This window comes from Chenopodium album, chromosome 15 (genome assembly GCF_948465745.1).
Source record: "Chenopodium album chromosome 15, dcCheAlbu1.1, whole genome shotgun sequence".
In the NCBI taxonomy this organism is placed as follows: Eukaryota; Viridiplantae; Streptophyta; class Magnoliopsida; order Caryophyllales; family Amaranthaceae; genus Chenopodium; species Chenopodium album.
Window position 1 is genome coordinate 2,616,527 of NC_137848.1, and position 25,281 is coordinate 2,641,807.

Consider the following 25,281-nt stretch of genomic DNA (forward strand, 5'->3'; position numbering starts at 1 on the left):
GAACCTATACATATATGTACTTCGTCTCTTCAGGACACATCACTAGGGTTGTTTTAGTTTTAGTTACAGTATTAAGTTACATATACAAACATCGCTTTGGTTTAGGAGTACATGGGGGATCATCCGTAAGGTCACAAACAATGAATCCTTTCATAATTGTGGATTACGGACCTCAATTAATTTGGAATCCTCTCAATGTATAGTTGTGTAAGCCAAAAATAAACAACACAGAGAGTTTACCCGAAGTATCTCAGTTATCTAAGTAACTGCTGAGCCAATTCTAGTTGTTGCAGCATTGATATGCATTTCAGGAACATCAATTACAGTATGCATTAGAAACAAGATTGAACATTGGTCTAGGATGGTGACTCGACATATAAAACATATAGGAGCCTGAATCCCAATAAACAAAACAGGGATGGCCCAGCAAGTAGGAGAAACTAAGCTATGTACATATAAAGAAGAAATACATTCTATACAGCAGTGAGAACGAAAGATGAGGGCTCAACTAGTAAGTAGAAATTACGTGTAATTTAAGCATTGGCATCAGAAATCATTTTCTCTGCGAGATGCCTCCCAGAGTCGACGTTCAATCCCTAATTTTCTCAGCTCCACCAAACCTTGATCAACTGAGAAAGAGGCATCAAATGAAGCATATTAAAAATCATGTGCTCTGACACTCCAAAACAATCCAATTCAGAAACAAAATGTCAAGAAGAACACTTTTTTTTTCCCAAAATGAGAGCACAAAAGTGTATAAATGGACAGCAATCTGTGTTTGTATGGGACACCCACACACATCTAGAAACACGCACAAATATGGATCAGAGGTTTATCAGCATGATCAATTTGTCAAAGAGTAGGGCACTCTTATAGGATACAACAGGACCATAAATTCCATGAGGATATGTACGTTTTTTTTTCACTAGGTTCTTATAAGAATTAGAAACCAGAAGAGAAATTTTACCGTCAACTGCATCATGTGAGGTTGGTGAATGTCTGCTCCGACCGATCCAAAATTGAAGCCTTTCTTTGGCAATGTCCTTTTCTATACCAAGGTTCAGCGCTCTTCTCCAAAAGTAAGTCAGCCATGCCTATTCATCCAACATTCAATTAGTTAAAAACTTATATCACTCACATCAGAAAATTTGGATAACCTAACACCTGAAGCTTACCACATAGGTCATCCCCAAGTTCCTAATGGTCACTAGAAATAGATCCATTAATTTCTGTTTTGCTTGCTTATTTTATTCTTCACATTAGATAACTTGGTGTTTTCATATAAATTGAACTTAAAAACAAAAGGATTTTAGCTGCAGAACTGACACAGCGAGGCATTTGACTCCATTAAGCATGCAGAGCAGTGGCGGTTCCAGGAATTTGTCCTTATGGGTTCGGACTCTCAAAGTTATCGAACATAAGATAATTTTGTTAACTGATGTATATCGAATTATATTATACCCTACCTCTCTTTCATATTTTTTTGTAACTTTGGGGTATTATTTGTGCGAAAATATTCCAAAGTTTCAAAAAATATGAAACGGAATTAGTATAATACTTGTTCAAAATAAAAGTATGATGTTGTAAAATAATACATGTATATATTCTTTGATTTTAACGAAAAGGAAAAAAGTAATATACAATAATAAAAATAATGTTATACTTGTATTAACTAAAAGTATGATGGTGTAAAATAATATAAATGGTTTGATTTTATTGGAAAGGAAAAAATTATACACAGTAATAAAAATCAAATGAAGCAACAAAAAAATCAACAGGTTTTTTTTTTTTTTTTTTTTTTTTTGTTGAAAGGAATCAACAGGCTATTTGTGTTAAATGTCAAGAAAAGAAAAAAAAAAAAAAAAGTATGATTGTGGGGAAAAAATGCACAATAAAAGAGGTTTAAAATAGAAGTAAAACAATACTAAACAAAACGTGAATTGAAAATACTTTTAAAAAAATAGACAAAATGGTTTGGCCAGGGATTTGATCCCGCGTCACCATACAAGGGAAGTCTTGCACGTGATATGCTTGGCCGCTGAACCACGGATAGGTAGAATGTAAGAAAGTAGCTGCATTTTTTATTTAACTTAGTTTTTTTTTCCTCTGAATTACAAATTTTCCTCTGAACCCATACTGGAACCGCCACTGATGCAGAGTATGAAAAAACAAAAACATCAATAACATTTCCAACTTCGAGAAACACTTAGGACCACAATGGTTAAGTTGAATTTGATGTCAGAACGGTTATGTAAACTGGCCACTTCACAAAAATTACACTCCGTTTTTTAATAATCGCAACACTAGAAATTGCACAAAGTTTAAAGAAAAATATAGGGTGGCCGGGTGGGGACCATAGGGGATTTTTAAAATATAAATTATAGTTATTAGGAGAAAAAAATACTACGCACTAAAAAAGTGGTGTAAGTGGGGTTAATGGGAGAGTGAAATAATAAAATAGTAGTGGGTCTTTGCCAAATAAAGAGGAGTTACAATTATTATGAAACGGACGTAAAAGGATAGTGTTGTGATTACTATGAAACGGAGGGAGTAATGAACTCGGAGTAGTTTCTGAAAAGCAATTTTTTGTCAAAAGCAGTGGATATAAATGATAGCTAGCAGGATCATTGTGGACATAAATACATTTGGCAGTCTCAGAAAATTCCAAACACGAAATTATATGCGCTCTAAGCTGGTCAAGAAGGAAAACAGAAAAAACCTAGAGTGAAGAAAAACTGAAACAGAAAAGAGCCAAACCTCTTTAAACAGAACATCTTCTGATTCTTCTGGGCTTAGCTCTGTCAGCAAAAAGGAATATCAAAACCATGTAGGCAATCAAAATTTAACATAGCTATCAGATATACAAGTCAGATCCACACTTAATCTAAGAAAATCTCCATGATTTTTAGATGAACGAGAATATATTTCAGCAGAATATTGGCATAGCTGAATCATTAAAAAAAAAAAAAAAAAAAAAAAAAAAAACCAAAATCTGACAACAGGACAAATTAGAAAAACACCATAGAATTTATTGATACTTTCTTTATTCAATTAACTTAGCATCACAATTTGCAAAAAGTGAAGTGTCAACTTACAATATTAAGAATTAGTAGCCCAGAATAAAGTCAAGAGCTAAGAAGTTACAACTACTCTTACAGTGGATTTTGATTAAAATTGTAAATGAAAGGGCAGGGATGAAAGGGAAGGGATGGTATGGGGATTGGTTTATTCCCTCCAAATCTCTCCATTCCAATAAAGGAAAATGGACTGCTCAGTTCCATTCCCTTTCTTTCTCATTCCAAATTCAAATAATTGAACATGGATCCCTCAGTCTCCCTTTCTTTCTTCACTTTTATCCTTCCATCAAAAATCACTTATAAGGATTTTCAACAAACCATCTCTAGGAGATGAGTCCAAAGGGCAGGTTAATTCTAAAGCCTAATAGAGCAGCATATATTTATATATTCACCATCTTGATTGAGCTTCAAATTTCTCAAAGTTCTTTACCAAAGGTTTTGGTAGATAAGGTTATCATTGTAACTATCTCTTTATAGAGGTCTTCACAAAATTACACCCAATCCAAATGAAGAGTGGTTTCATCCAACAATTAATCTATCTGGTACTTTATGATCTACCAGCAATCAAATAGCAAAAGCAAAGATATATACCAAAGGCTTCCATATACTTAGCATCTCCTGGTGATTTGAAATCTACATGCAAATGAAAATGATACATTAGTATAATAGCAAAAGTGTAACAGCCAAACATATGTAGAAAGATTCTCCATGCTAAAAACCATACATACAGTACAAGCAAAATCATAACCATTAAAACAAAATCATGATAAGCTTGTTAGAGCCTTTATGAGAAAGTGCCAAAGTAATTTATGGCAACCTGAAATAGATAATCTAGAAGAATTTGGCCGGCGTTGCTGGGCTAATGCGTATGCAATGGATTCTTCCACCTGAAAAGATTAAAATCATGTCAAAAGTTTAAAAAAAAAAAAAAGAAAAAGCTAACAGCATATGAAAAGAAAGGGAATAAAAGTGAGGAATGAATATCACAACAGATTGCATATAGTGCCATATCTTCAGGGAAACTGAAAAGAACCTTTAATGACGCAAGCTCTTTTAAGCCCATTTCAACCGATAGCATATTCTCTATGTTTCCATCTCCAGTAAGATCATTGAAGTCTTGGTTAAGCCTGCTTTTATTCTCAGAATCTTCACCACCTGCTTAATCATATAAATGACATAAACAAGTATTGAGTACAGAATTCATAAACAAACTCCCGTAATCAGAAGAATTAAAAGATATTTCCATGGTTTCACAAAGCCAGGAGACATAGGTACAACCTTTTTCCCAGCTTTCCTCTTTAGCCTTCTGGCCGGCAGAAATAACTAACTCGAAAGGAAGAGGAGCTAATGAAGACCAGTGTTCATATTTGGATGTAGCAATATCTGCACATATACCTGCCAAAAAGCACGAGAGTACAGTCAGAATCAACTAAGTATACATATTATTTATGAAGTATTTAACTTTCTAAATTGTAATGTCCAATGCTAGAGGGTGGAGGGTAGAGCACAGGCAATTGGCAGGTCTTCTGTTATCAATTCTCTGAATCATTGTGATGCCTAATATGGCATCACGAGAGAACCTTGGTTGTTCCATGTGGGCAAGAGCTCCCAGGTTGCAAACAGTAAAGGCACTTATCTTTGCCACTTGTGCAAGACTTACTACAGTCTTCAACCATAGTATTTTATGGCCGTATGGCAATTATGAAAAATGTACAAGTAGAATTTTTGTAAATATAATAATTAATAACACACATACCCCAGCTACTGGAGCTGTAATAAGGAAACTGCAAAAAGTGACTGCATTCAGCAAGACATACATAGGGCCCTTTTAAATAATCCCTTTAGGTTCAAGAAATTACCCAACTTAATACCTCATAAGGCTGCCAGAAATAGATGTAGGTGCTACATGTGCGTATATATAACTTTTCAGCAACTTTTGATGGATGCAGATTGTTGTTGAAAAATTCCATAGCAAAACTACTTAATAATAATGGGACAAAAGTGCAGTTTTTAACCAGATGCAATATAACTGCCCAATGAGCCTGCATTATTTCATTATGTTTTTTTTTTTTTTTATACCCTGCCTTCTGTAGCTTCATTTAATTTAGTAACTAATAACATTATGATGTTCAAAACATAAAAGGTTTTACTGCTAGGATAACAGTGAGGTTATGTGATATGTGACTAGACCTGGAGGTCATCATGGTAGCCTTTCAGTAGCAGGGATTTGTGTGGATCTGACTCCATAACAAGGTAAACTAAGCCCTTTTCTAGTTATAACCAAGCCGGACCATCTTATGGAGTTATTATGCATATGAGACAAAGGAATGAAGAAATCAGTAAGCAAGGGCAGATGTTAATATTTGAACATGTATCTATGGAAACTGACAAAATTAAAATCACATAAGCTATAGAGAATTTCAGTATTTCCATGGAAAGACACTAAGCTCTCAAAATAGCCAACCCCAAGAGGTGAATGACATTCCTCAATGTTTCCCCGAAAGCATGTCAAAAATTTATTCTGAATAAAAAGAATGAACAAAGTATTCCCTAACCAACGAGTAAAGACCGAAAACATTAAAAAGACCATGAATATAACAGGTGTATTACCAATCTGTGCAGCTAAGCCCCAGTAACGAGCAAGCCAACATCTCTTGAGAACTACTTCTTCCTGCCATGATAACTTGATCAGTAAGATAACTTCCAAACAACCAAAGATGAAATCTGCACTACATAGCTGGAACAGACCATCTCTTCCTGAGTTAAAATCATTCTTTCTGTCATTGAACGAAGAGCTTTAACTTCAGATTCAGTACCCTGAAGCCGTGCTGCAGCAGCTTCAACTTCATGTTTAGCATTCTTCAAACCAAGGAAGGAAAGCATAAGATCACATGTAATAGATAAAAAAGGATAAGCAAGCAATTAAGTGCCAAAAGTTGCAATTGTGTCTTAAAAAAGTTACCTTGGCTTCTAAACGAAGATTTGTGACTTCTTTGTTTATCACTTCTTTTGATTGCTTGTCATCTTTAAGTGCAGCCTGTAGAGGCAGAGCTTTTCATAAATATCCATATGAGCAAAGAAACCACAAGTATAGAATAAAGTATATAAATGAAGGGGTTGGTCTGCTTGATGCATTAATAACCCTGGATATAGCCAACTATATACCCCCACATTTAACACAAGGAATCAATTAATGAAAACTGAAATATACCAGATTAAGGACCAGTAAATAATCAAGTAAGCTCATAGAAGAAAAAGGAAAAAAGAAACAAAAGCCATGTTTTTAACAACCTCTCTTTGACGTAAGGCGGCTTCTTTTCTGCAGAGATTACCAGAATGCAGAAATCAGAACCGAAAGTCTGAAACCCAGAAACAGGTCAAAACATATATATTGACAGTAACATGATACCTGTTCAAGAACTTAGCTTCTAAAGAGACTCCATCCCCAAGGGAAGCAACCTAAAGAAACACAGGATTATCAAGATAATCAGCAGCGACAGGATAAACAATTACGAAATATAAGTTGGCATAGCTGAACAGCGGCATGAAAGTTTCCGTTCAAATTACTCCCTCTTATTAAAATGTTTTGTCATTATTCCCTTCTAAAATTCACACAAATATTAGCAAAATTTTCAAGTTAATATGCCCCAGTTATAGCCAAATTGTATGTCAATACACCCCCAGTAATTGTGTATGGACGCCTACTCATTTTTATAATATTTGAATTTTACAGTCATTTATTAGTTTGCTTTATCTTTCCAATGAAGCAATTTCATTTTAAAGGCTTTTTCTATAATCTAGCTTTCATCCAAAACACCAACCATGTTTCAAGAAACTTAAGAGAGTATAACTATTAATCGTACATTTGTGTGTGGCAGACTATCAAGTTCAATAGTTGTCAGATACCTTTATTTTGATCAATAAAAGTTTCATTCCCACACCATACTCTGGACAAGCAACAGCTCCCAGAACTGAGCTCCATTGTCCTGTTGCCTAACTCTTTGATTCATTTAAGGTTCAAATAAGGAATGTAAAATAAAAAAATCTCCCTAAATTTTGACTTCGAATCAACTGCAAAAGACAATCTGATCTAAAGGTAAAACTTATGGTGAAGGAGAGTCTCTTAGCAATGAGTAAAAGAATACATGGAAATATTTCGCACAGGACATAATAAGGATTTGCAAACCTATAACCCTATATAGCAAAGAACCCTTTTTTATTCTGTTTCTGAATTCAAGGCTTTTATAAAGTGAGCTAATAAATTTTATTCTCATTCCAATGTTATTTTAGTCTGAAATAATAATGTCACCTTTTACTTCAAAGGAAGTTACAATTAATTAAGTCTACACACTACTGAATCCATACATAGAATACGTCTACTTATGTCTATTCCAACTCTATTAGTCTCCATTGATAATGAAAAAAAAAAAATACTTTAAAAGCCACTTATCTCCTTCTTTTACCCCCTTATGTAGAACTGGCAATCCTGACCCAGACCCAGTAACCCGAAATCGACCCAAAAATATCGACCCGAAATTGACACGAAACCCGAAATCGATCCAACCCATACGCGACCCAAAAATGGAGTTGACACGATCTTGACCCGACACCCGAACTGACCCGACCCTAAGTTAACCCGATACCCGAAGTGACCTGAATTGAAATTGACCCGACCAAAAGTTGACTTGAAGTATTTGAACCAAATAGACCCGATACCTGAAATGTTCTGAACTAAAATTACCTTATAAATGAACTAAAAATGTCTGATGCCAAAAATGATTCAAATTGCTCATCTCCAATCGTAGCCAAGTTCATAATAATAAAATGATCGATTTGAGCTTGATCTACAAATGGAACAACCCGAACATGACCCGACCCAAAAATGACCCGAACATACTTTACCCAAAAACAGTATGACCCAAATAGACCCGACCCAAATTTGACCAGACACGATACCTAACCCGAGTCATACCCAAAACCCGAATTGACCCAACCCAACCCGCACCTGACCCAAATGTTAGCTGACCCGACCCAATTGACCTGTTTGCCAGGTCTACCTTATGTATCAATTTTCATTTGGACAGCTAAAATTACTCTTTTATTTTGAATTCATAAAGTGGAAAAAAATTCCCTATGGTTTTAGGAAAATCAATGACCTTTGTAATAATTGGAAAGAAATCTGTTGGCTCACACGTGCATAAAGCTAGTTCTTAATCCCATAATATAAAAGCAAATTTTTAATTTCAAATACTACAAGCTTGACATAGAAAAATAGAAGTTCTAGTAGTAATTTGGAATCATCATTCTTATTGTAGAACTCCAAACAGTGAAATTATGAAAAGGGAGACCATAACAACAAAGGTATTCAATCCAACAATGAAAAAACAAATGTTATGTTACAATTTACAAACAAATAAAGATGTCATTTTCTCAGGAAAAGGACAATAAAGCAAAACCTGTTTTTCAAGCTCTTTAACTCTAGCCTCCACTTGCTTACTTCTCTCTTCTTCTGCTCTAAGCTACAGAAGATATGAAACAAAAATAAAATACCAAACCAAAACATTAATAAATATGATAAATCCAATTAGAAAAGTAAAAAGGATGAACCTTTGAAAGCACATTGTTGTTCTCCTCTTGTAGCATATCAAGCTGCAAAAAGGATATGCCAATCAAACCAAATTTGAAGAACATGGGAACTAATATCCTCCACCTCTTATATCTAGATGCATAATTTACAAATCTCTGCATATAAATTCGAAACATACTTCATCACGTAGACCAGAAGAATCTTGCAAATGTCCTGCATCTTTGGTATTATTTTGTACTTTATCTGCAAAGAATCTGGAAACAAAAACAACTATTTAAACTTTTTAAAGTCAATGCATTAAGATGATTTATTCACCAAAGATTCACCGTATACATGGTTCTGCACAAGGGAAATAGATATACATGGTTCTGCAAGGAAGCACGGACCGACAGACGAGACCGAAGTAGAAGGTATGAGATAATATATAGGATGCTATGGGCATAGGAGAATAGGAGAGTAGTTGTACATGAATCAATACTCTTATAGAAAGCATTACAAGCGATGCAAAATACTCTTGGGAATAGTTAAAATGATAACAAAAGTCATCTTCTTGACAAAGCTTAGAGTATATGGGAAGCATTACTTGAAGTTAAGCTCTCAATGGCCTGCCATTTTGATATCTCAAAACCAAGATTAGTTTTATTATTAGAATAATAGAGGCTAATCAATTATTACACTAAGCACTAACCCTTTCAAACTAGCCCCACTTCCCACATTACATATTTGAAAAAAATCTCGTGGGTGTTATATCAACAATCATGACTGATGCTGCATAAAATTGATGAATTCATATGATTTAGCAGCAAATTTATACTCACCTATTTTGTGAGTACATAACCTTCTACATGCCCTTATTATGTTAGCGAAGAAGTGAATGGTTATCCAAAAACTAAGGCTAACATATGAGTCCAATAATTTTTTCTACTTGAATATGACATACAATGCTATAGAAATAGAATAGATTGGTGCAATGGCATTAACTAAGTAGAAAAACATTAACATATCATGTTAGCGAATATTTTACTTCGTATTATGTTAGCGAAGAATTGAATGGTTATCCAAAAACTAAGGTCAACATATGAGTCCGATAATTTCTTCTACCTGAATATGACATACGATGCTGTGCAATGGCATTAGCTAAGTAGAAAACTATTAACATTTCATAACTCTATGGGCTGTAATTTTCGTTAGAACATGATTATAGAAACCATGATCACTGAACATTAGCGTTAGAACAACTGAGCAAAAACAACAATATTCAAGCATGAATCTCATCAAGACAGGGTCAGCGCAAGTTCAAATGATCACATTAACATTTATTTTTAAAATACCATATTTCCAATTTGCCTTCATATAAGAATCTTAAATATAGCAATTGCAAACAACAAGTGCTCTACAGAGACAGAATTGAAAGGCAATATCTTGAAATCATAACTATGTACGTCTAAAATAATGTATAATCAAAGCCAAACTTTAGTAATTCATAGCATCATTGAAAATAGAGCATGTTTCAGATTCAATCTCTAATGCAAATGCAGCACATTCATTGATCTCGATAATCTACTAAAATTCGCAGCAGAACAGATGCATACTCCTAAGATTCCTAACCACAATTAGCAACAAAAATCACCAAATACAACTTGATAAACAAATCAAATAAGAGAAATCAATACTATACCGTTTACTATTATCTTTCTGAGACCTAAAGGAAGGTGAATCCAATGATGGGAGGGAGGATTGGCTCTTCAACGTAGTAACATTCGACGACAACGGAACTGGTGCCGATGCTGGTGTTGGTGCAGGTGCCGGTACCGGAACCGGTACCGATTTCGGTGCAGCAGCAGTTCGAACAGATGCTGATGATCTACCATTAGATTTCGCCCGAACTGACGGCATTTCATCCAGCGAATTCCTCGCTGACTTTCTCCACCAAAAATTCAATCAATCGTCAATTCAATCAACAACAAAGCTAACAAAACTCAGCAATGCCGTAACAAACAACAGCAGATCAACAATTCAAGATAAATAGAAAGTAAAAGAGAGTTCGCTAACCGCAGGAGAAGAAGATCTAGTTGAAGTGACTTTAGGAGCAGAAGGAAGAACAGGCTTGGAAACACCATTAACGATGTTTCTAGACAATGCAGGAGCAGGAAAACGTAGATCACCACCATCATCATCATCTTCATCAGTAGTCTGAGAAGCCATAACTTGAGCTAGCCGTTGAGCAGCAGCTCGAGCAGCGAAGTTCTGAGTGCGCTTAACACTGGAGATTCCGGTAGCAGAGGAAGTGCGAGCGTGGTGGGCGCGAGTAGGCGAAGCGGTGGGAGATTCGACGGAGGAGGTGGTGCGATTGTGGTGAGGGCGGGAAGAAAGGAGAGATGCGGCGGCGACATTGTTGGGCTCGGAAGTCCACCGGCGAGGGTAGATCGGACTTTCAGTTCGTTTGGTTTCCATATTTGGAATTTCAGTGGAAGGTTCTGGAGAAATAGGTGGAGTGGAGGTAGATTGTCGTGGAAGTTAACAGACCATTGTCGTCAAAATGTTAATGAGGAGAGAGAAAGAGGAGATGAAGAAGAAGAAGAAGATGTCGTTTGTTTTGGTGGTGTAATTGGCTCCACCTCCGTCGAGGCCGGCGAAACAGATGTTGTTGTTGTTTTTTTTTTTTTTTTTTTTTTTTTTTTTTTTTTTTTTTTTTTCTCATCGCTTTCTTTCCTCAGTCACTGCCGTCGCTGAACATTAAAAGACCTTATGGAGTGATGGCTGATGGGTAAGATTTACCCTTTTAATCTTTAATGGCAACATTTTGACTTTTACATTTATTCCGTTGTATGAATATCCACATAAATTGAGATAATGGCTGAAAGATATTTTTAGGCGATTTAATTAACTTGAATATAATACGAAGTAAGAGATAAGTGAAATAGTTGGAATATTAAAAAAGGGTAAAAGTGAATAAAGGAATTACTCTGTCCATACTCATTTGATTGCCCAATTGTATTATTTGGGACATTGTTTAAAACATTTGGCTAAAAATCCTCACTAATCTACAGTAAGGAATAATATAATCGGATGCGATCTTGTTATGTTCTTTACGATATCTACTTTTAAATTTTCATTTCTATAATTTTAATGTGTGTATAATTAGACATATTTATTTATGATTAAGAACATATCTTAAAAATCATGAAAGGTCAAAATGGAGCAAATAATTAGGAACATAGAGAATATTTGATATAAATGGTTGTATATATCGATTTGACTTAATGATTGACTAACTCTCTACGAGTAAATGGATTTGATTTACTAGTTACATTAGATGATTTGACAAACTTTTTAGATGAATTTGATTTACTGGTTACATTAGTTGCTTTGACGAACTCTTTAAATCATCTACTTGTATATTATCAAATTATCTTATTGCCATAATTGCTCAAATAGGTCTTCTAAAAATGTGGATTGAACAAATTTTTTCAAATCAACTTGCTGAACTCTAATAACCTCTTTCAATCATTTATTTTTCAAACACCAAAAATATTTGATTTTGTCGTCAAATTATCTAATTGCTAAAAGGTACTAAAATCTCATCAATTATCGCTTTGTAATACAGGGCAAATTTCTTATTATGTGAAACCAACACACCATATATGTATAGTAATGTTGTCAACTGTTATTACTTTAATTATTCTTATGGTAAATAATTACTCATTTTAATCCCTAACATAAGTGTATTTTAATTAACCATTCAAACCATATATTGTTTACTTCACATATTAGCTATGATTCATGTTAATGTCTATATTATGGCAATATATATTTCCTTCGTTTCAAAATTACTTTATACTCCGTAGTTGACATGTTTTCTTCTTTGCACTATTAACAAAGTGTACTTTGAATGTATTTTGTGATTAATAAATAAGCTTCACAATTTTCAATGCAATATTATAATTGTTACTAGATTATATCTCAAGTTACGTATTACGAATACAACAACAATAAAGCCTTAGTCCCAAAATGAAAGTTACATATAACAAATAATTATAAAAATATAGTCTTTGAAAATTAAAAATCAAGATGAATCTAACAAAATCACACATGGCTATGTTTTAAAAATAGAAAAAACATTAAAGCATAAGATTTTAATGCTTTTGCATTAAAATCCTTCAAGATTCCAAATAGAACAAACAAAAGAAAACCGATGGAATATAATAATGTGGTATTTTGTTTTCTCTGCATTAAAAACATCAAATAATTTTTTTTTATAATTTTTATTTTTTAATATGTAGAAATATATACGTTAAATATATATAGCACATTCGTAAACAACTAAACATGATTAAAAACAACATGTTAACTAATTTTGAACAAATGGAGTATTTAGACTATGTTTAGTTCAAAGTAATTTAAGTTGATATCAACTTATTTCACAAATAATCCGATCGATTAGATCTTTTCTTTTTATTTGCGTTTATTTAGTATTTATTTTATATATATATATATATATATATATATATATATATATATATATATATATATATATAGAACATTTTTAGTATTAATTATTTGAAAGTATATGTCATACGAATCTTATTACATTTCATTTGATAATTTTATACCTCATAACTTTATAAGGTACAATTCGGCTTAAATTTTGATCAAATCTATATATATATATATATATATATATATATATATATATATATATATATATATATATATATATATATATATATATATATATATATATATATATATATATATATATATATATATATATATATATATATATATATATATTAAAACTCATTGAGAAGACATGAGCCCGTCACGTGTCATCATGATTAGGCAGATGATGTGGCGCCATGTCATATAATTACTACAATTTATTAAAAAAATAATGAATTGTTAGCATCAATGTTCAAACTTATGACCCCCAATTTATGAGGATGTTTAAGATGATTAATCACCACCATTATTCTCTTGATAAGTAATTCTTATAACCCCCCATTTAAGAGAATGTTTAAGGTGATTATTCACCTCCCTAACTCCTTTGATGTTTGGGATTTTTCTTCTATGTTCTTTCATATTTCTCTATAAATAGAATTATTTTATTTTATTTTATTTTTTTATTTTTTTTTCTGATTTTTACACTTCAAAAATACATCCACAAAATACTCTATACACATTCTCTATTAGGCATAACCTACTTGACTCAAACCTTCCACCCAAAAGGGTCTTTGTGTGGAAGTGGTGTGTCAAACTTAGGAAAGGTGCCAACGAATACAATTGAGCACCTTGGTTGCGCCGGAAATTTGTTTTCAAGTCAATGAATTGTATCACGAGACACCGATATTGTTCCATTGTTTGTGAGACTATCTTTTTGATCTTACTTAAATATTTTTATACTATTTGTACTAGACTACTCCTTTATTTACAACAAATGTAATTTATGTAACTAGTTTAATTTATATTTGTATTTTATCACATACTTTTTATTATAAACCTCGTCTATAATATACATATAATGACTCAGGGCATTGCTCAAGCCAAAAAATAATCTGAATTTAAATAATAAAAAAATTCAAATCGGATAAAATGATATCATTTAAATTGAATATAGCCTTAATGTCCATTTAAAAGTAATCCAAGAAGTGAATTAGGTCATTAGTGTCAATCATATCCCAATTTAAGTATTCCAAGAAGTGAAATTATGTCTAGTGTCAAATATATCTCAAATTTTCCCATCTTAGTGAAGAAAGGACCTCACAGACTCAGTCACCAAGTGTGGTCCAAATGTTTGATTTGATAGGGAACAATGAGACTACGAATAAAGTAAGCACTCAACACGTTCAGTTAATAAAATGTAATGTGCATTTATCACTACCCTTCAGCTGGGCATGGTAATAGAATTTTGTGTTGTTACACTTACACTTTCCGTTCTATCAAATATGCCCCATCGGCATGGCCACTAGCAGCCATCCCCTGCTGGCGGCATATGCTGTAATTGCCTGTTCGCTACCATGTCAAAAGGTAAAAACCAAGCCGTAAATGAATAGATCATGTAATACAGTACTGCCGTCGCTTGCATAAGCCGGAAAAATGAGTGACTTGATGGCTTATTGCCGACACATACTAGTCCAGGTTCGCATATACAACTAGAAATGTTTTCTTAGAATGTTCAATTATAGTAATCCATAATAAATTTCTTAATGTTGTAAATTGTTATGTCAGAGCCAACGGCTTGGATATTCGGTGGACCAAATTTTAGTTAGTTCCACTCTAAGTAATCAGTAGTCAGTAGTCAGCAGTCAGCAGTCAGCAGTCACATTTTAACATTTCCATTTATCGGACAAATATATATACCATCCATCAAATAAAGGGTTCAAGTTAAAATATAAGATCAAAACAATCAAAATATCACCTTCTGTTAATTAACCTATTTCTCCTATGAGATTACTTGAAAAATGAAAAATTCAACAAACATGCAGATTAGACTTGTTTGACAAACAACCCACCATTCGTCCGACCACTGGTTCAGATTACTTTTACAGTTTTACCTTAAATGGTATATCTTTCATCAAATTTGATTCAGATAATCTTTGATAATGTCCCCGTTACCACCCAAAAAATAAATTTTCATTTTTAGTTAGTTACTCGAATTAATGATTTGGCCTTAGGACTTTAAGAGAGCAATTGATCTGGCCAGCATTCAACTTTGCCCTTTGGGTTTCCCAGGCAAAGTTGTAAAAAATCGTGCTTTTCTGTACATTGCATCAAGTTAAATCATCCCTGCTTATCCCTCACTTTGCAAGAAAGGTACCACCACATATCCTCAATATTCAACATTTTAGCCTCCGCGATCAACCTCTCATTAACCCACGACACTGATTTCCCCACCAAAAAGCTACAGCCAAGAAAATGGCTTCTCCCCACTCTCTATGTCAAACTGTAGAGCATCAACCAACTTCCTCTATCCCCAGTCATCGAGCATCACCAATTTATCCCATGTCCCAGCAGTTACTACATTCTACATCTACCTTGGCTGTAAAATCCAATCCCTTAAACAAACACAGCCAGCCACTTTTGATGGGCACCCAGCCATCAATTACCCGATCAAGCATCACTAGGGATAAACCATCCTAAATGTCAGGCGAAAAGTCAGGGGTGAAAAGATAGGGCTGGTCCTTGCCATCAAAACCACATTTTCAAAATCACTGGCAAGGAAGGTATAAGGTCAGTTTCCCCTTGGTATCAGCTTTTCATGAATTTGAGGAAGGCTACCTAAAAATATCAAACTGCACTCAACAGTTTCTGTTCGACCAGAGCTGGACACACTATAACCTTTCACGATTTCACAGCAAAATCTTGCTCATTTACCCTTCTGTAAAGTAATGCAGAAGCTTCCACCCTGTCATGCAGTTGAATATAATAATAGTAATCATCAGAACAAATTAAAAAAAGAATAAAGATCTACTAGCAATAATAATTAATACTCCATATTATGCTTTAAAATAAAGTAGGGTTAGACAGGCAGAAATTCTCACCAGCCAGGATGCACAACAAATTTTCCAGTTGATATAGCCCAGTTAACCTGTTACAAATCAAATAAAATCAAGGCATACTGTTAAAAATGAAATAGATTTATGCCCTTATGGGCAATAGGTAATTCTTCTGATCAAACAGCCATGTAGAACGATTAATCACTAACAGTCTCACAACTAACAGTCTCACAATCAAGGATTTACAGTAAATTGGTGAAAAAAATAAAATACCTTGTCAGTCCCAAGAGAATTGGCCACTACATGGGTAACTTGTTCATCTATTTGGTTGGTGCACACAGCACCAAACTGCTCTGCTGTCTGCCAAAGTGGGTGTAAGTGAGGTTTAACTTCCCCAACAGGGAAAACCCTGCTAAACACAATGCGGCAGCCAGCAAGAATCTTTCGCTGCTCAGCAGCCAAGATATTTCTCACATCCACATCATCCAGGGAGTTGTGAGCAAAGAAATTTTGATGTATCCTCTCTATGACCTGTTTAACAAATAAATACACAAGATCCTATGTAAACCATTTTTTTATTTCTGATTATGTGCTTAAATGACAAATTTGGAGGGAACGGGAGGAGAGGGAGGGTGAAAATTTTTATTATTTGTAAACGGGATGAGGAGAGGACAGAGAATAGGAGTGATCCATTCTCCCCCCTTTTAATTAATCCAAAACCCTTCAAATAATTAGAAGATTTGGAATGAAGAAGGAAGCACAAGCGCTCAGAGCCCTCACCTCCCAGCTCTTTTACATAAAAAATATTAACCAACTTCACACTTAAATCCAAGAAACTTCTGCAATAGACTTACTGCCAAAGACGATGCCAACGTTCCTTCTTCTGGTCTCTCATCATGGTCAATCTCAAGAAGTGAAGGTCCTGGGAGCCCAAATTGCCTCCTACTACATGGAAAATAAGTATACCTGTGGGACATATGATTGTGAGGTGTATACAAAGCAGTGAAAACACAGAAGAGACAAACATAAATACAAAATAAAATCCAGAACATTACACACTACTTGTATTCGCTCACCTTTCAACAACTATCAGATTTAGCTTATTATGTGGCCAAACTCTAGCAGAATCATCAATTATAACAACAGAAGATTCCATGCCCAAAACACCCTCTAAATCCTTGCTCTTGGGTACCCTCTCATCTCCATCAACAGTATCCCCATCATCACCCCGTGAGATAACTCGCCCAGAAAACAAACTTCCCTTTGGATCAAGCACTTTGGCCATCTCAGTAGCATACAACTTGTTCCCCATGGTATATAGGTGAAGTTCATAAAGCTTACTAGCCTGGAAAAGTAGTAAAAGTGCTCAAATTAATCACGCTGCACTAAGCCACCAAGGTCCAGGCAGTAAAAGGGTGAAAACTAATTTTGTTGCAGACATACATACCTTCTCCAAGAAATTCCAAATACCAGGCCGTAGCTTTGTCCACATCGCCATATGTGGAAAGCGAAAGAGATGTCGCCGGGGCTTTTCACGATCTTGTTCCTCTTTCTTTCTCAAAATCTCATCATGCACAGGATCTACCTCCGAGAACTGCGAGGAACCAGATCCAGATGATTATCTATGTAATGTCAAGAGCGCCAATAATATTAGAATAACAGAGGCACTTAAGTAGTAGCCTTAAGCACCACACTCACCTTTGCTGAATTAAGCAGCGTATGATCCAGATCCAACACAAGGCACAATTTGTGGGAAGCAAACATTTTCTTCTGCTCATCAAGCCTTCTAGTTCTCTCTTGCTGTATAGCAGCCTTTTGCTGATCATCATATCCATCAAAATAATGCTCAACATCTCCCCAATTGTTCTGCAATTGTGGACTGGTAGAAACTTCTTCAGGCTTCAATGAAGACCCACTACGCTGGTCGCCAGTATTTAATACTCCACCAGAACTACCAGTTGTTGCTCCACCAGAACTAACACTTTCGCTGTCCAAATTAACTTGCACAGATGGAGAACTTAATGCAGGTGGAGACTGAATACTGGAAGTTAGTGGGGTAGAAATAATGTCAGCAATATTTTTCAAATTCTTAGTAAACTGCTTAGTAATATCAGGCAAAACTGGGGTCTGAGAAGATGCAGCACTAAGGCTTTTCCCATTCACATGCTTTTGGAGATTGAAATGGTCTTGGAGTCCTTGAGTAGTTGCATTTTGAACTCCATTTACTTTTGTCTGCTCTGGTATAGAACTGCCAGTCCTTTGGACCATATTGGCATGCAGGACACGACGAGGGTCACGGGGTTTCATGCGAAGTTTTGTCAATTCATCCTGTGGACTCTGCAAGTACATCATGTTTACAAAATATTAGCAATTAGCCTCAGTTGCTTTAATTAGGCATGATTTCCAAAGCTTCAAAACAACAGTTCAAAGAAAGCAAGCATAAATTACACATAGTAGCCTTGTTGGTACATTGGATAAAATAAGATGGCCGCCAAGAGCAACATAGAGCAAACCACTAATAAAACAATGTATGGGGTAAATATTATCATTCTAAATCATAATGATGTACAAAGCAACTCCATGCAGACAAGATCACAACTAGCAGCTAAAAGCCTCAAAAGAGAGAACTCAAGTGGCTAATTGCAAAGAAGGCAACAAAACACCTTAAAACATTATTTATTTATTTTAAATGGGAAACCCCATAATCAAAGGGAACAGTGTCTCACCGTGACTGCTATCTGAGAAGGGACCTGAAGCAATCCTGCACTTGCCTGCCCCACCCCAGGCGAAGTTGTTGGAGAAGTGCTAGGCGAGGGAGATGTTCCTAGTATTGAATTTGAGTTTGCAGAGTGTGATACAGTTTGTAAAGATTCACTGGATTTTTGCTGCTCCTTCATAATGTTTATCCATGCTGCTGGATTCCCTGTAATGCCTTTTAACAGAGACTCCAAGGACGAGGTGCCACTGGTATTCTTTGCAGACTGAGTAGTTGTATTCACTGTCGCACTGGAATTAACAGTAGCAATCCCAGAAGAAGCAATACCACTTCCTATTTTCCTAGGATCAACAGCCGGACCCAACAGCCCTCTGCTTGCAAATTGTGGTCCTAGAATACTACTACTAGTCTCCACTCCAGTACTTCCAGGCAAGGTTTTTACTAGATTTACATTTGTGGACATCTCTTTGGTAACTAGGACATTTCTTGGTCTCTTGGAAACAGGACCATCTGAAAGGGGCCCCTCAAGTGCCTTAGTCCTCTTAGGATTCATTATCTCGCCCAACGACTCTAATTTAGCTGCTGGGCTGGACACCATGGGTGAAGGGCAGAAACTAAGGTCTAATGAGCCAAAACTGGGATTAATATGCCGAAGTCTAGGATCTCGACTCTTTGCAGTGGGCCGCGATGAAGAAGAAGATCCAGCACAAGAAAGTCCAGCACTAGTGCCACTAATCACCCCTTGGACACTTGAAGTACTTGTATAAGGAGCAGAAGAAACAACTGGTTGTGGAGTTACAGAGGAATTTGTATTCCTACTAACAATATTATTATAGGCAGCAGAGCTAGAAACTTCCTCATTGGAATCATCAGGTCCTCCATCATTACCATCTTCGGAAGGAGTTGGGCTAGGAAGTGTGTCAGTTGCTTGGAATGTACTCCGAACATACCTTTGTTGGTAGCTTGAGACAGCTTTCACTGCTTCAGTTTGATAGGGATGCACAACAGATTCCTCCAAACCGCGGACAACACGGGGAAAAGCTGCTTCAACGAAGGGCAAAGGAGGCGCTGTTTTGCTGGTGGGTGATGGAAGACTGTCTTCATCATGAACCATATGGAGATCTAGCAGAGGACCATAATTGCTTCTTGCCTTTACATTAGAAGGAAGTTGCCTCAATGCTTCTGACAGAATGTCACTGTTCTTTCTTTCTGGCTGATAACAAGAAGATTCAAATTCCGCTTTCGTCAAATACTGGGAACTGCTGTCACCAGTATTCACGGTCAATGTATTTGAATCAGTGAGGATAGCCTTGTCTGTAACTGACAGTTCTTCCTGCCTGTCCCTGGACTTGGGCTTCACTGAAACCACCGGTGGTGGAGGGGTAACAATGGCAATCATGCCCTCCAACTAATAATTAAAACATAAGACGATCAAATTTCAATACTAGAACGAATCGGAAGTAAATTCATATGATTAAGGAGAGAAAACATTGCAGTAAACCAACCTCTTTCCTCTGTTCTGGTGTAAAAAGAGCAGAACTGAGGCCCTTAACAAAAGTAAGCAGTCTGCATTAAAGATTTGTAGGCAAAAAAGTACTTGATTGGTCAAAAGAGGGAGAAAACAAAACAAAACAAAACAATGGCCTCATTTACTACTAAGTACTTAAAATCTGTAACTGAAACAATGAAGGGAACAAAACAAGACCTTGACATCCTATCCTTATTCTGATCTTTTAAAGTAGGGGTCATTGAACTGTAAACCTGAAAGAAAATAAAATAACAAACATCATACATTTGAACAAGAAACTTCCCTATTATACAAACATCATAAATTATACTACTTCAAGTTACGAAATCGAAATCGAGCATATGTATTAAAACTGAATTCAATACTCAAGTTTCAAAAAGAAGAGAACATTGGCTTACAGAGTAAACACACTGAACAGCAGCAAAAGCTTGTTGGATAAGCGCATCTTTGGAAGGAAACCAGGTATGCAACACCAACTCTTTCAAGCTCTCTAAAGAACCCTTCAACCGAGCACACACGATATCGAATGATCTAAACAACAAACACACAAACAACAATCAATCAATCAATCAATCAATTTGTTTAGCCTGATAAATTATTTCAAAGCAAAGTGATAATATCAAACTTACTTATTGGCTTCAGCAACAGTGACATTCTGAAGAACTTTACGAATAGAAGAAACCTGATTCTCCAACTCTTCATCCTCCATTTCCAAACCTCCTAACCTACTAAATTCATCTTCAACTTTTTTATTCGCATTATTAGTAAGTTTATTATGATTACTATCAGTTTCGTCCTCGGAATCGAAATCTATCTCGCCTTCTTCCAATTCACCTTCTTCCTTCTCACTATCAACCATTTCAGCAACTCCATTATTACCACTGCTATCTAACTGCTGCTGCTGCTGCTCCTTCCCTGCATCAGCAGCAGCAGCAGAAGTATCATCACTAACTTTATTGCTACTGTTTTTATCATCCAATTCTACCAAAGCTTCATTCAAAGGCTTATTCTGTACAGCTTGCGCCCACGCTAAATTGTGAAGACCTGAAGCTCCATATCCTCTTGGATAATACTTGTACAAATTATTCATCCAATACCTGTTGTTGTTGTTGTTGTTGTTGTTATTGTTTTTGTTATTCGATGTCGAATCCGATGAAGCCGTTGTTATCTTGCTCATTGATTGTTGTTTCCATGGCTTAATTTCATCCTTACTAATCTCAACAATGGCGTTTGTATCTGCTTCTGAGATTTCACCATCTTCGCCGCCATTAATCTTCATCTTCACATCGCTTCCCATTTGAAATTATACTACCTAATTTAACAAATCTAGGGTTTCTGATATCGAAAACACTCACCCGATCTATGATATTATACAACAAGATTATGTAGTTTTTAAGTTAGATCTGGAAATTTCCGTCAAAATTAGGGTTTCAGATTTGAGAAACTTTATTTTTCGGTCGAAAATTACAGAAAAATTAAAGTCAGTAAGCCTATCAAATCTCAAATTAAGCGACTTTTAACCGCCGAATTTGACGATCTATTCAATTGTTGATTTATTGAGATGATGAATTGAAGATCCAGAACAAAAACAAGAACACGAATTGAAGCCGAAAGAGGAGAGAGAAAAGAGAAGATGACGTTGATGATGATGTTTAATTCACAATTTGACGATGGAAAACAAAGCAAAGCAAATTAAGAGGTTTAAATAAACCAAAATATTTTTAGAACACACTTTGATTTCGGATCTCAACCGTACACGTCAGCGATCCGAATCAAAAAGTAGTTTCCTGGCCTTTGGATTGATTGAATAAAGCACTGACAGTCGGCACTAAAGCCACTAACAATTGTTCACTTAAGGGTATGTTTGCATGATATTAGGAATTTTATTTTTGATTTGATTAAGCTATAACTTGATCTATTTCCGTCAAAAAAAAAAAAAAAAAAAAAAAAACTTGATCTATTTCTCCATGTGGCTTGTATAACTGAATTTTAAATTTGCCGTAGGTTAAGGTTAAGGTCGGTCAATGTTTCAGATTATTACATTCATAATTTGATTTGATTTTTTTACTGCATATATGATTATTTATAACTAGTGCTGGGCACGTGCCGTGCCGGGCCTGCCGTGGGCCGTGCCTAGGCGGGCCTGGTACAGTGTCGTGCCGGGCCTGGCACGGCCCACGGTGGAGGCGGGCCGTGCCGTGCCGGGCCTGCCTTCAAGCATCCCTGTCCACGGCACGGCACGGCCCACCGTGCCGGTCGTGCCGTGCCGGGCCGCCCGTCGTGCCGGCCACCGTGCCGGCCCACGGTGGAGGCGGGCCGTGCCGGCCCACGGGCCACGGCTTACCCTTTTTTCTTTTTTTTTTTTAAAAAAAAAAATTAAAAAAAACTTTAAAAAAACTTGAATTTTTTTTATGAAAGAAAAAATTGAATTGAATAATTATACAATTTAATATTTGAATATAATAATTATTAAATTTTTTATGGAGTTAAGTTATATTAAATATTGTTTAAATTATATTAATATTTATTGTTCATTCATAATTTACTATATATCATATTATTCATATAACTATATAAGTATTAGACAAAAATTAAATAACAATATAACATATTCCATAAAATTAAAAGTTGAAAAAATTCATTCATAAAAATTTATTAAGTAAAAGATAATATGAAGTACAAGTGTACAACTAACAATAATTGATGAATAACTTATTTTGTTATTTTATTATACGGCTAATGTTAATAGAGTACATAGCCAACATAGGATATACTAACATTTTCACTAATTAATAGAGTACATAGGAAATACTAGAATTTTCGCTAATTAATATTAATTCTCGAGTTGTTGGTAATCTTCAATCAAGGTCTTCATTATCTTCTTCGTCTTCATCTTCGGCTTCATGTTCACTAGCTAATGCGGAGGAGCTAGTTGAACCAGAACGATCGGAACCATCGATGTTGTCGTTGGCCGTAAAAGTACGATCTTGGATGCGTTCTTGGGCATCCATCCAATCCTTCAAGCAAACACACATTTCTAGTGTTTCGGGCTTCAAACTTGTTCTTCTATCGTCTAGAACCCTTCCCGAAGCACTAAAAGCTCGTTCCGAGGCAACGGAGGAGGCTTGGATGCTGAAAATATCACGTGCCATTGCCGCCAAAATTGGATGCTTTGTGCTTTGGGATTTCCACCAATCTAGGATGTCCATCCCCAACCTCGAATCTTCGTCCAAGCCTTTCATGAAGTCGTAGTTTAAGTACATTTGCAACTCCGAAACATCGCTTTGTGTTCGCCTTGATGATGATCCACTACCTGAAAACTTAGATAACATGTTAGCAGCTTGGGCCGCCAAACTTTTGCCCGTTTTACTTACGCTTTTGGATGTTTGAGAAGGGGCAAAATGAGTGACGGTTCCATATTTAGATTCATAAACTCTATATAACTCAAAAAATTTATCTTTCACATGATTTTTATATTGTTCGACACCATCACCGAGTTGCATGCATTCATAGTAAATATCAATTAGCATAAATGTGCCATCATACTTTGATCTAGGATCTAAAATAGAAGCAAACATATAAACCATAGGAAGCTTAGTGTAATATTTACGCCATTTAGCCTCCATTTGTGGAACATAATCATTGTAATCTTGTTGTGATCGATGTTCATAAAGAAGTTGAGCAAATAAACATGCATTTTGAAGGAAAGAATGAATGCAAGGAACATAAACAGAAGAAAAACAGTGAGTCATACTATATAATAATTGTAAAAATTGCATATATTTTTCACAATTATCCCAATCGGAGTCTGCTATCATGAATTGTGGATACTTATTATTGTAAAACAATGAAAATGGAACTCTATACGAAAGTGCCTGACTCAACATGTCATAGGTGGAGTTCCACCTAGTTGGACAATCCGTTTTAATTCTAATAGGCTTTATCTTATTTTGCTTAAGATATCGCCTCCATTCCTGATACCTACTGCTAGAAGACATAATAGACAAAACAGCATTTCGAATTTTGGAATAGTATGGACCAATTGCTTCTTGTCCATCCTTAACACACAAGTTTAAAACATGACAAATGCATCTAATATGTAATGCATCTCCATCCATTATGACATTATGCAAGTTTGGTTTAATTAGATTAGCACTAGCTGTCATGGATGTTGCATTATCAAACGTCATGGACATGATTTTGTCCCTAAGACAATATTCATCAAGAGCACTCATAATACAATTAGAAATATTAAAGGCCGTATGGGGGTATTCAAGCAATTTGAAATAAATAATACGTTTTTGCAATAACCATTCACTATCAACCCAATGACAAGTAACACACAAATAATGTAAACCATAACCACCATCCCATGCATCAGAAGTTATAGAAACTCTTGAAGTAAGAGTTTTAAGTTCTTCAATTAATTTCATTTTGTATTCTAAGTAAGTTTTCATGGCAGCTGTTTTAACGGTTTTTCGGGAGATTTTTTTGTGTTGGGGTTGTAGTGCTCGTTTAATGTAATTGTTAAACGGATCACTTTCAGCAAAAAGAAAAGGTTGTTCGGCTTGGACTATCATTCTCCCAAGTTCATCCCTATCTCTCTCATAATTGTAAGTGAAGCCATAAGGATGGAATTGAGAAATTTTTGGTTGAGTTGGGTCAGTACTTGGGGCACCACATTTTTCACTGTGTCGGTTTAGGTGCCCCGTACCGCCTTTGGCTGGAGCCGAATAAATATTACCACAAGTTTTACACTTGGCTTTTTCACCATCTCTACTTAACAAGAAATATTGCCAACATTTACTCTTTCGGTTTTTCAAAAGGGTCATTTCTTCTTCGGTGTACCATTCAATGAATGGGTTATCAGATGGGGG

General features: G+C 35.5%; 2 protein-coding genes across 2 annotated transcripts; both read right to left on the minus strand.

Annotated features, from left to right (window-relative positions):
• Positions 1–357: 357 nt before the first annotated feature.
• On the minus strand, positions 358–11,334 carry LOC145581572 (coiled-coil domain-containing protein SCD2-like). Its single transcript, XM_081638586.1, has 17 exons — positions 10,717–11,334; positions 10,343–10,584; positions 8,843–8,918; positions 8,685–8,726; positions 8,534–8,596; positions 6,487–6,536; positions 6,369–6,396; positions 6,040–6,114; positions 5,826–5,936; positions 5,688–5,748; positions 4,356–4,472; positions 4,111–4,232; positions 3,895–3,964; positions 3,669–3,710; positions 2,758–2,798; positions 968–1,094; positions 358–629 (listed from the first exon to the last, which is right to left on the minus strand). Exons 1-17 carry the CDS (start codon positions 11,116–11,118, stop codon positions 547–549), a joined length of 1,752 nt encoding a protein of 583 aa, XP_081494712.1. The 5' UTR covers positions 11,119–11,334; the 3' UTR covers positions 358–546.
• A 3,649-nt stretch (positions 11,335–14,983) lies between these two features.
• Positions 14,984–22,057, minus strand: LOC145582688 (RNA polymerase II C-terminal domain phosphatase-like 3). The gene is made up of 12 exons (XM_081639681.1): positions 21,034–22,057; positions 20,803–20,935; positions 20,582–20,637; positions 20,382–20,442; positions 18,887–20,284; positions 17,859–18,497; positions 17,608–17,754; positions 17,237–17,505; positions 17,015–17,126; positions 16,434–16,691; positions 16,206–16,252; positions 14,984–16,069 (listed from the first exon to the last, which is right to left on the minus strand). Exons 1-12 carry the CDS (start codon positions 21,699–21,701, stop codon positions 16,006–16,008), a joined length of 3,852 nt encoding a protein of 1,283 aa, XP_081495807.1. The 5' UTR covers positions 21,702–22,057; the 3' UTR covers positions 14,984–16,005.
• Positions 22,058–25,281: the final 3,224 nt, after the last annotated feature.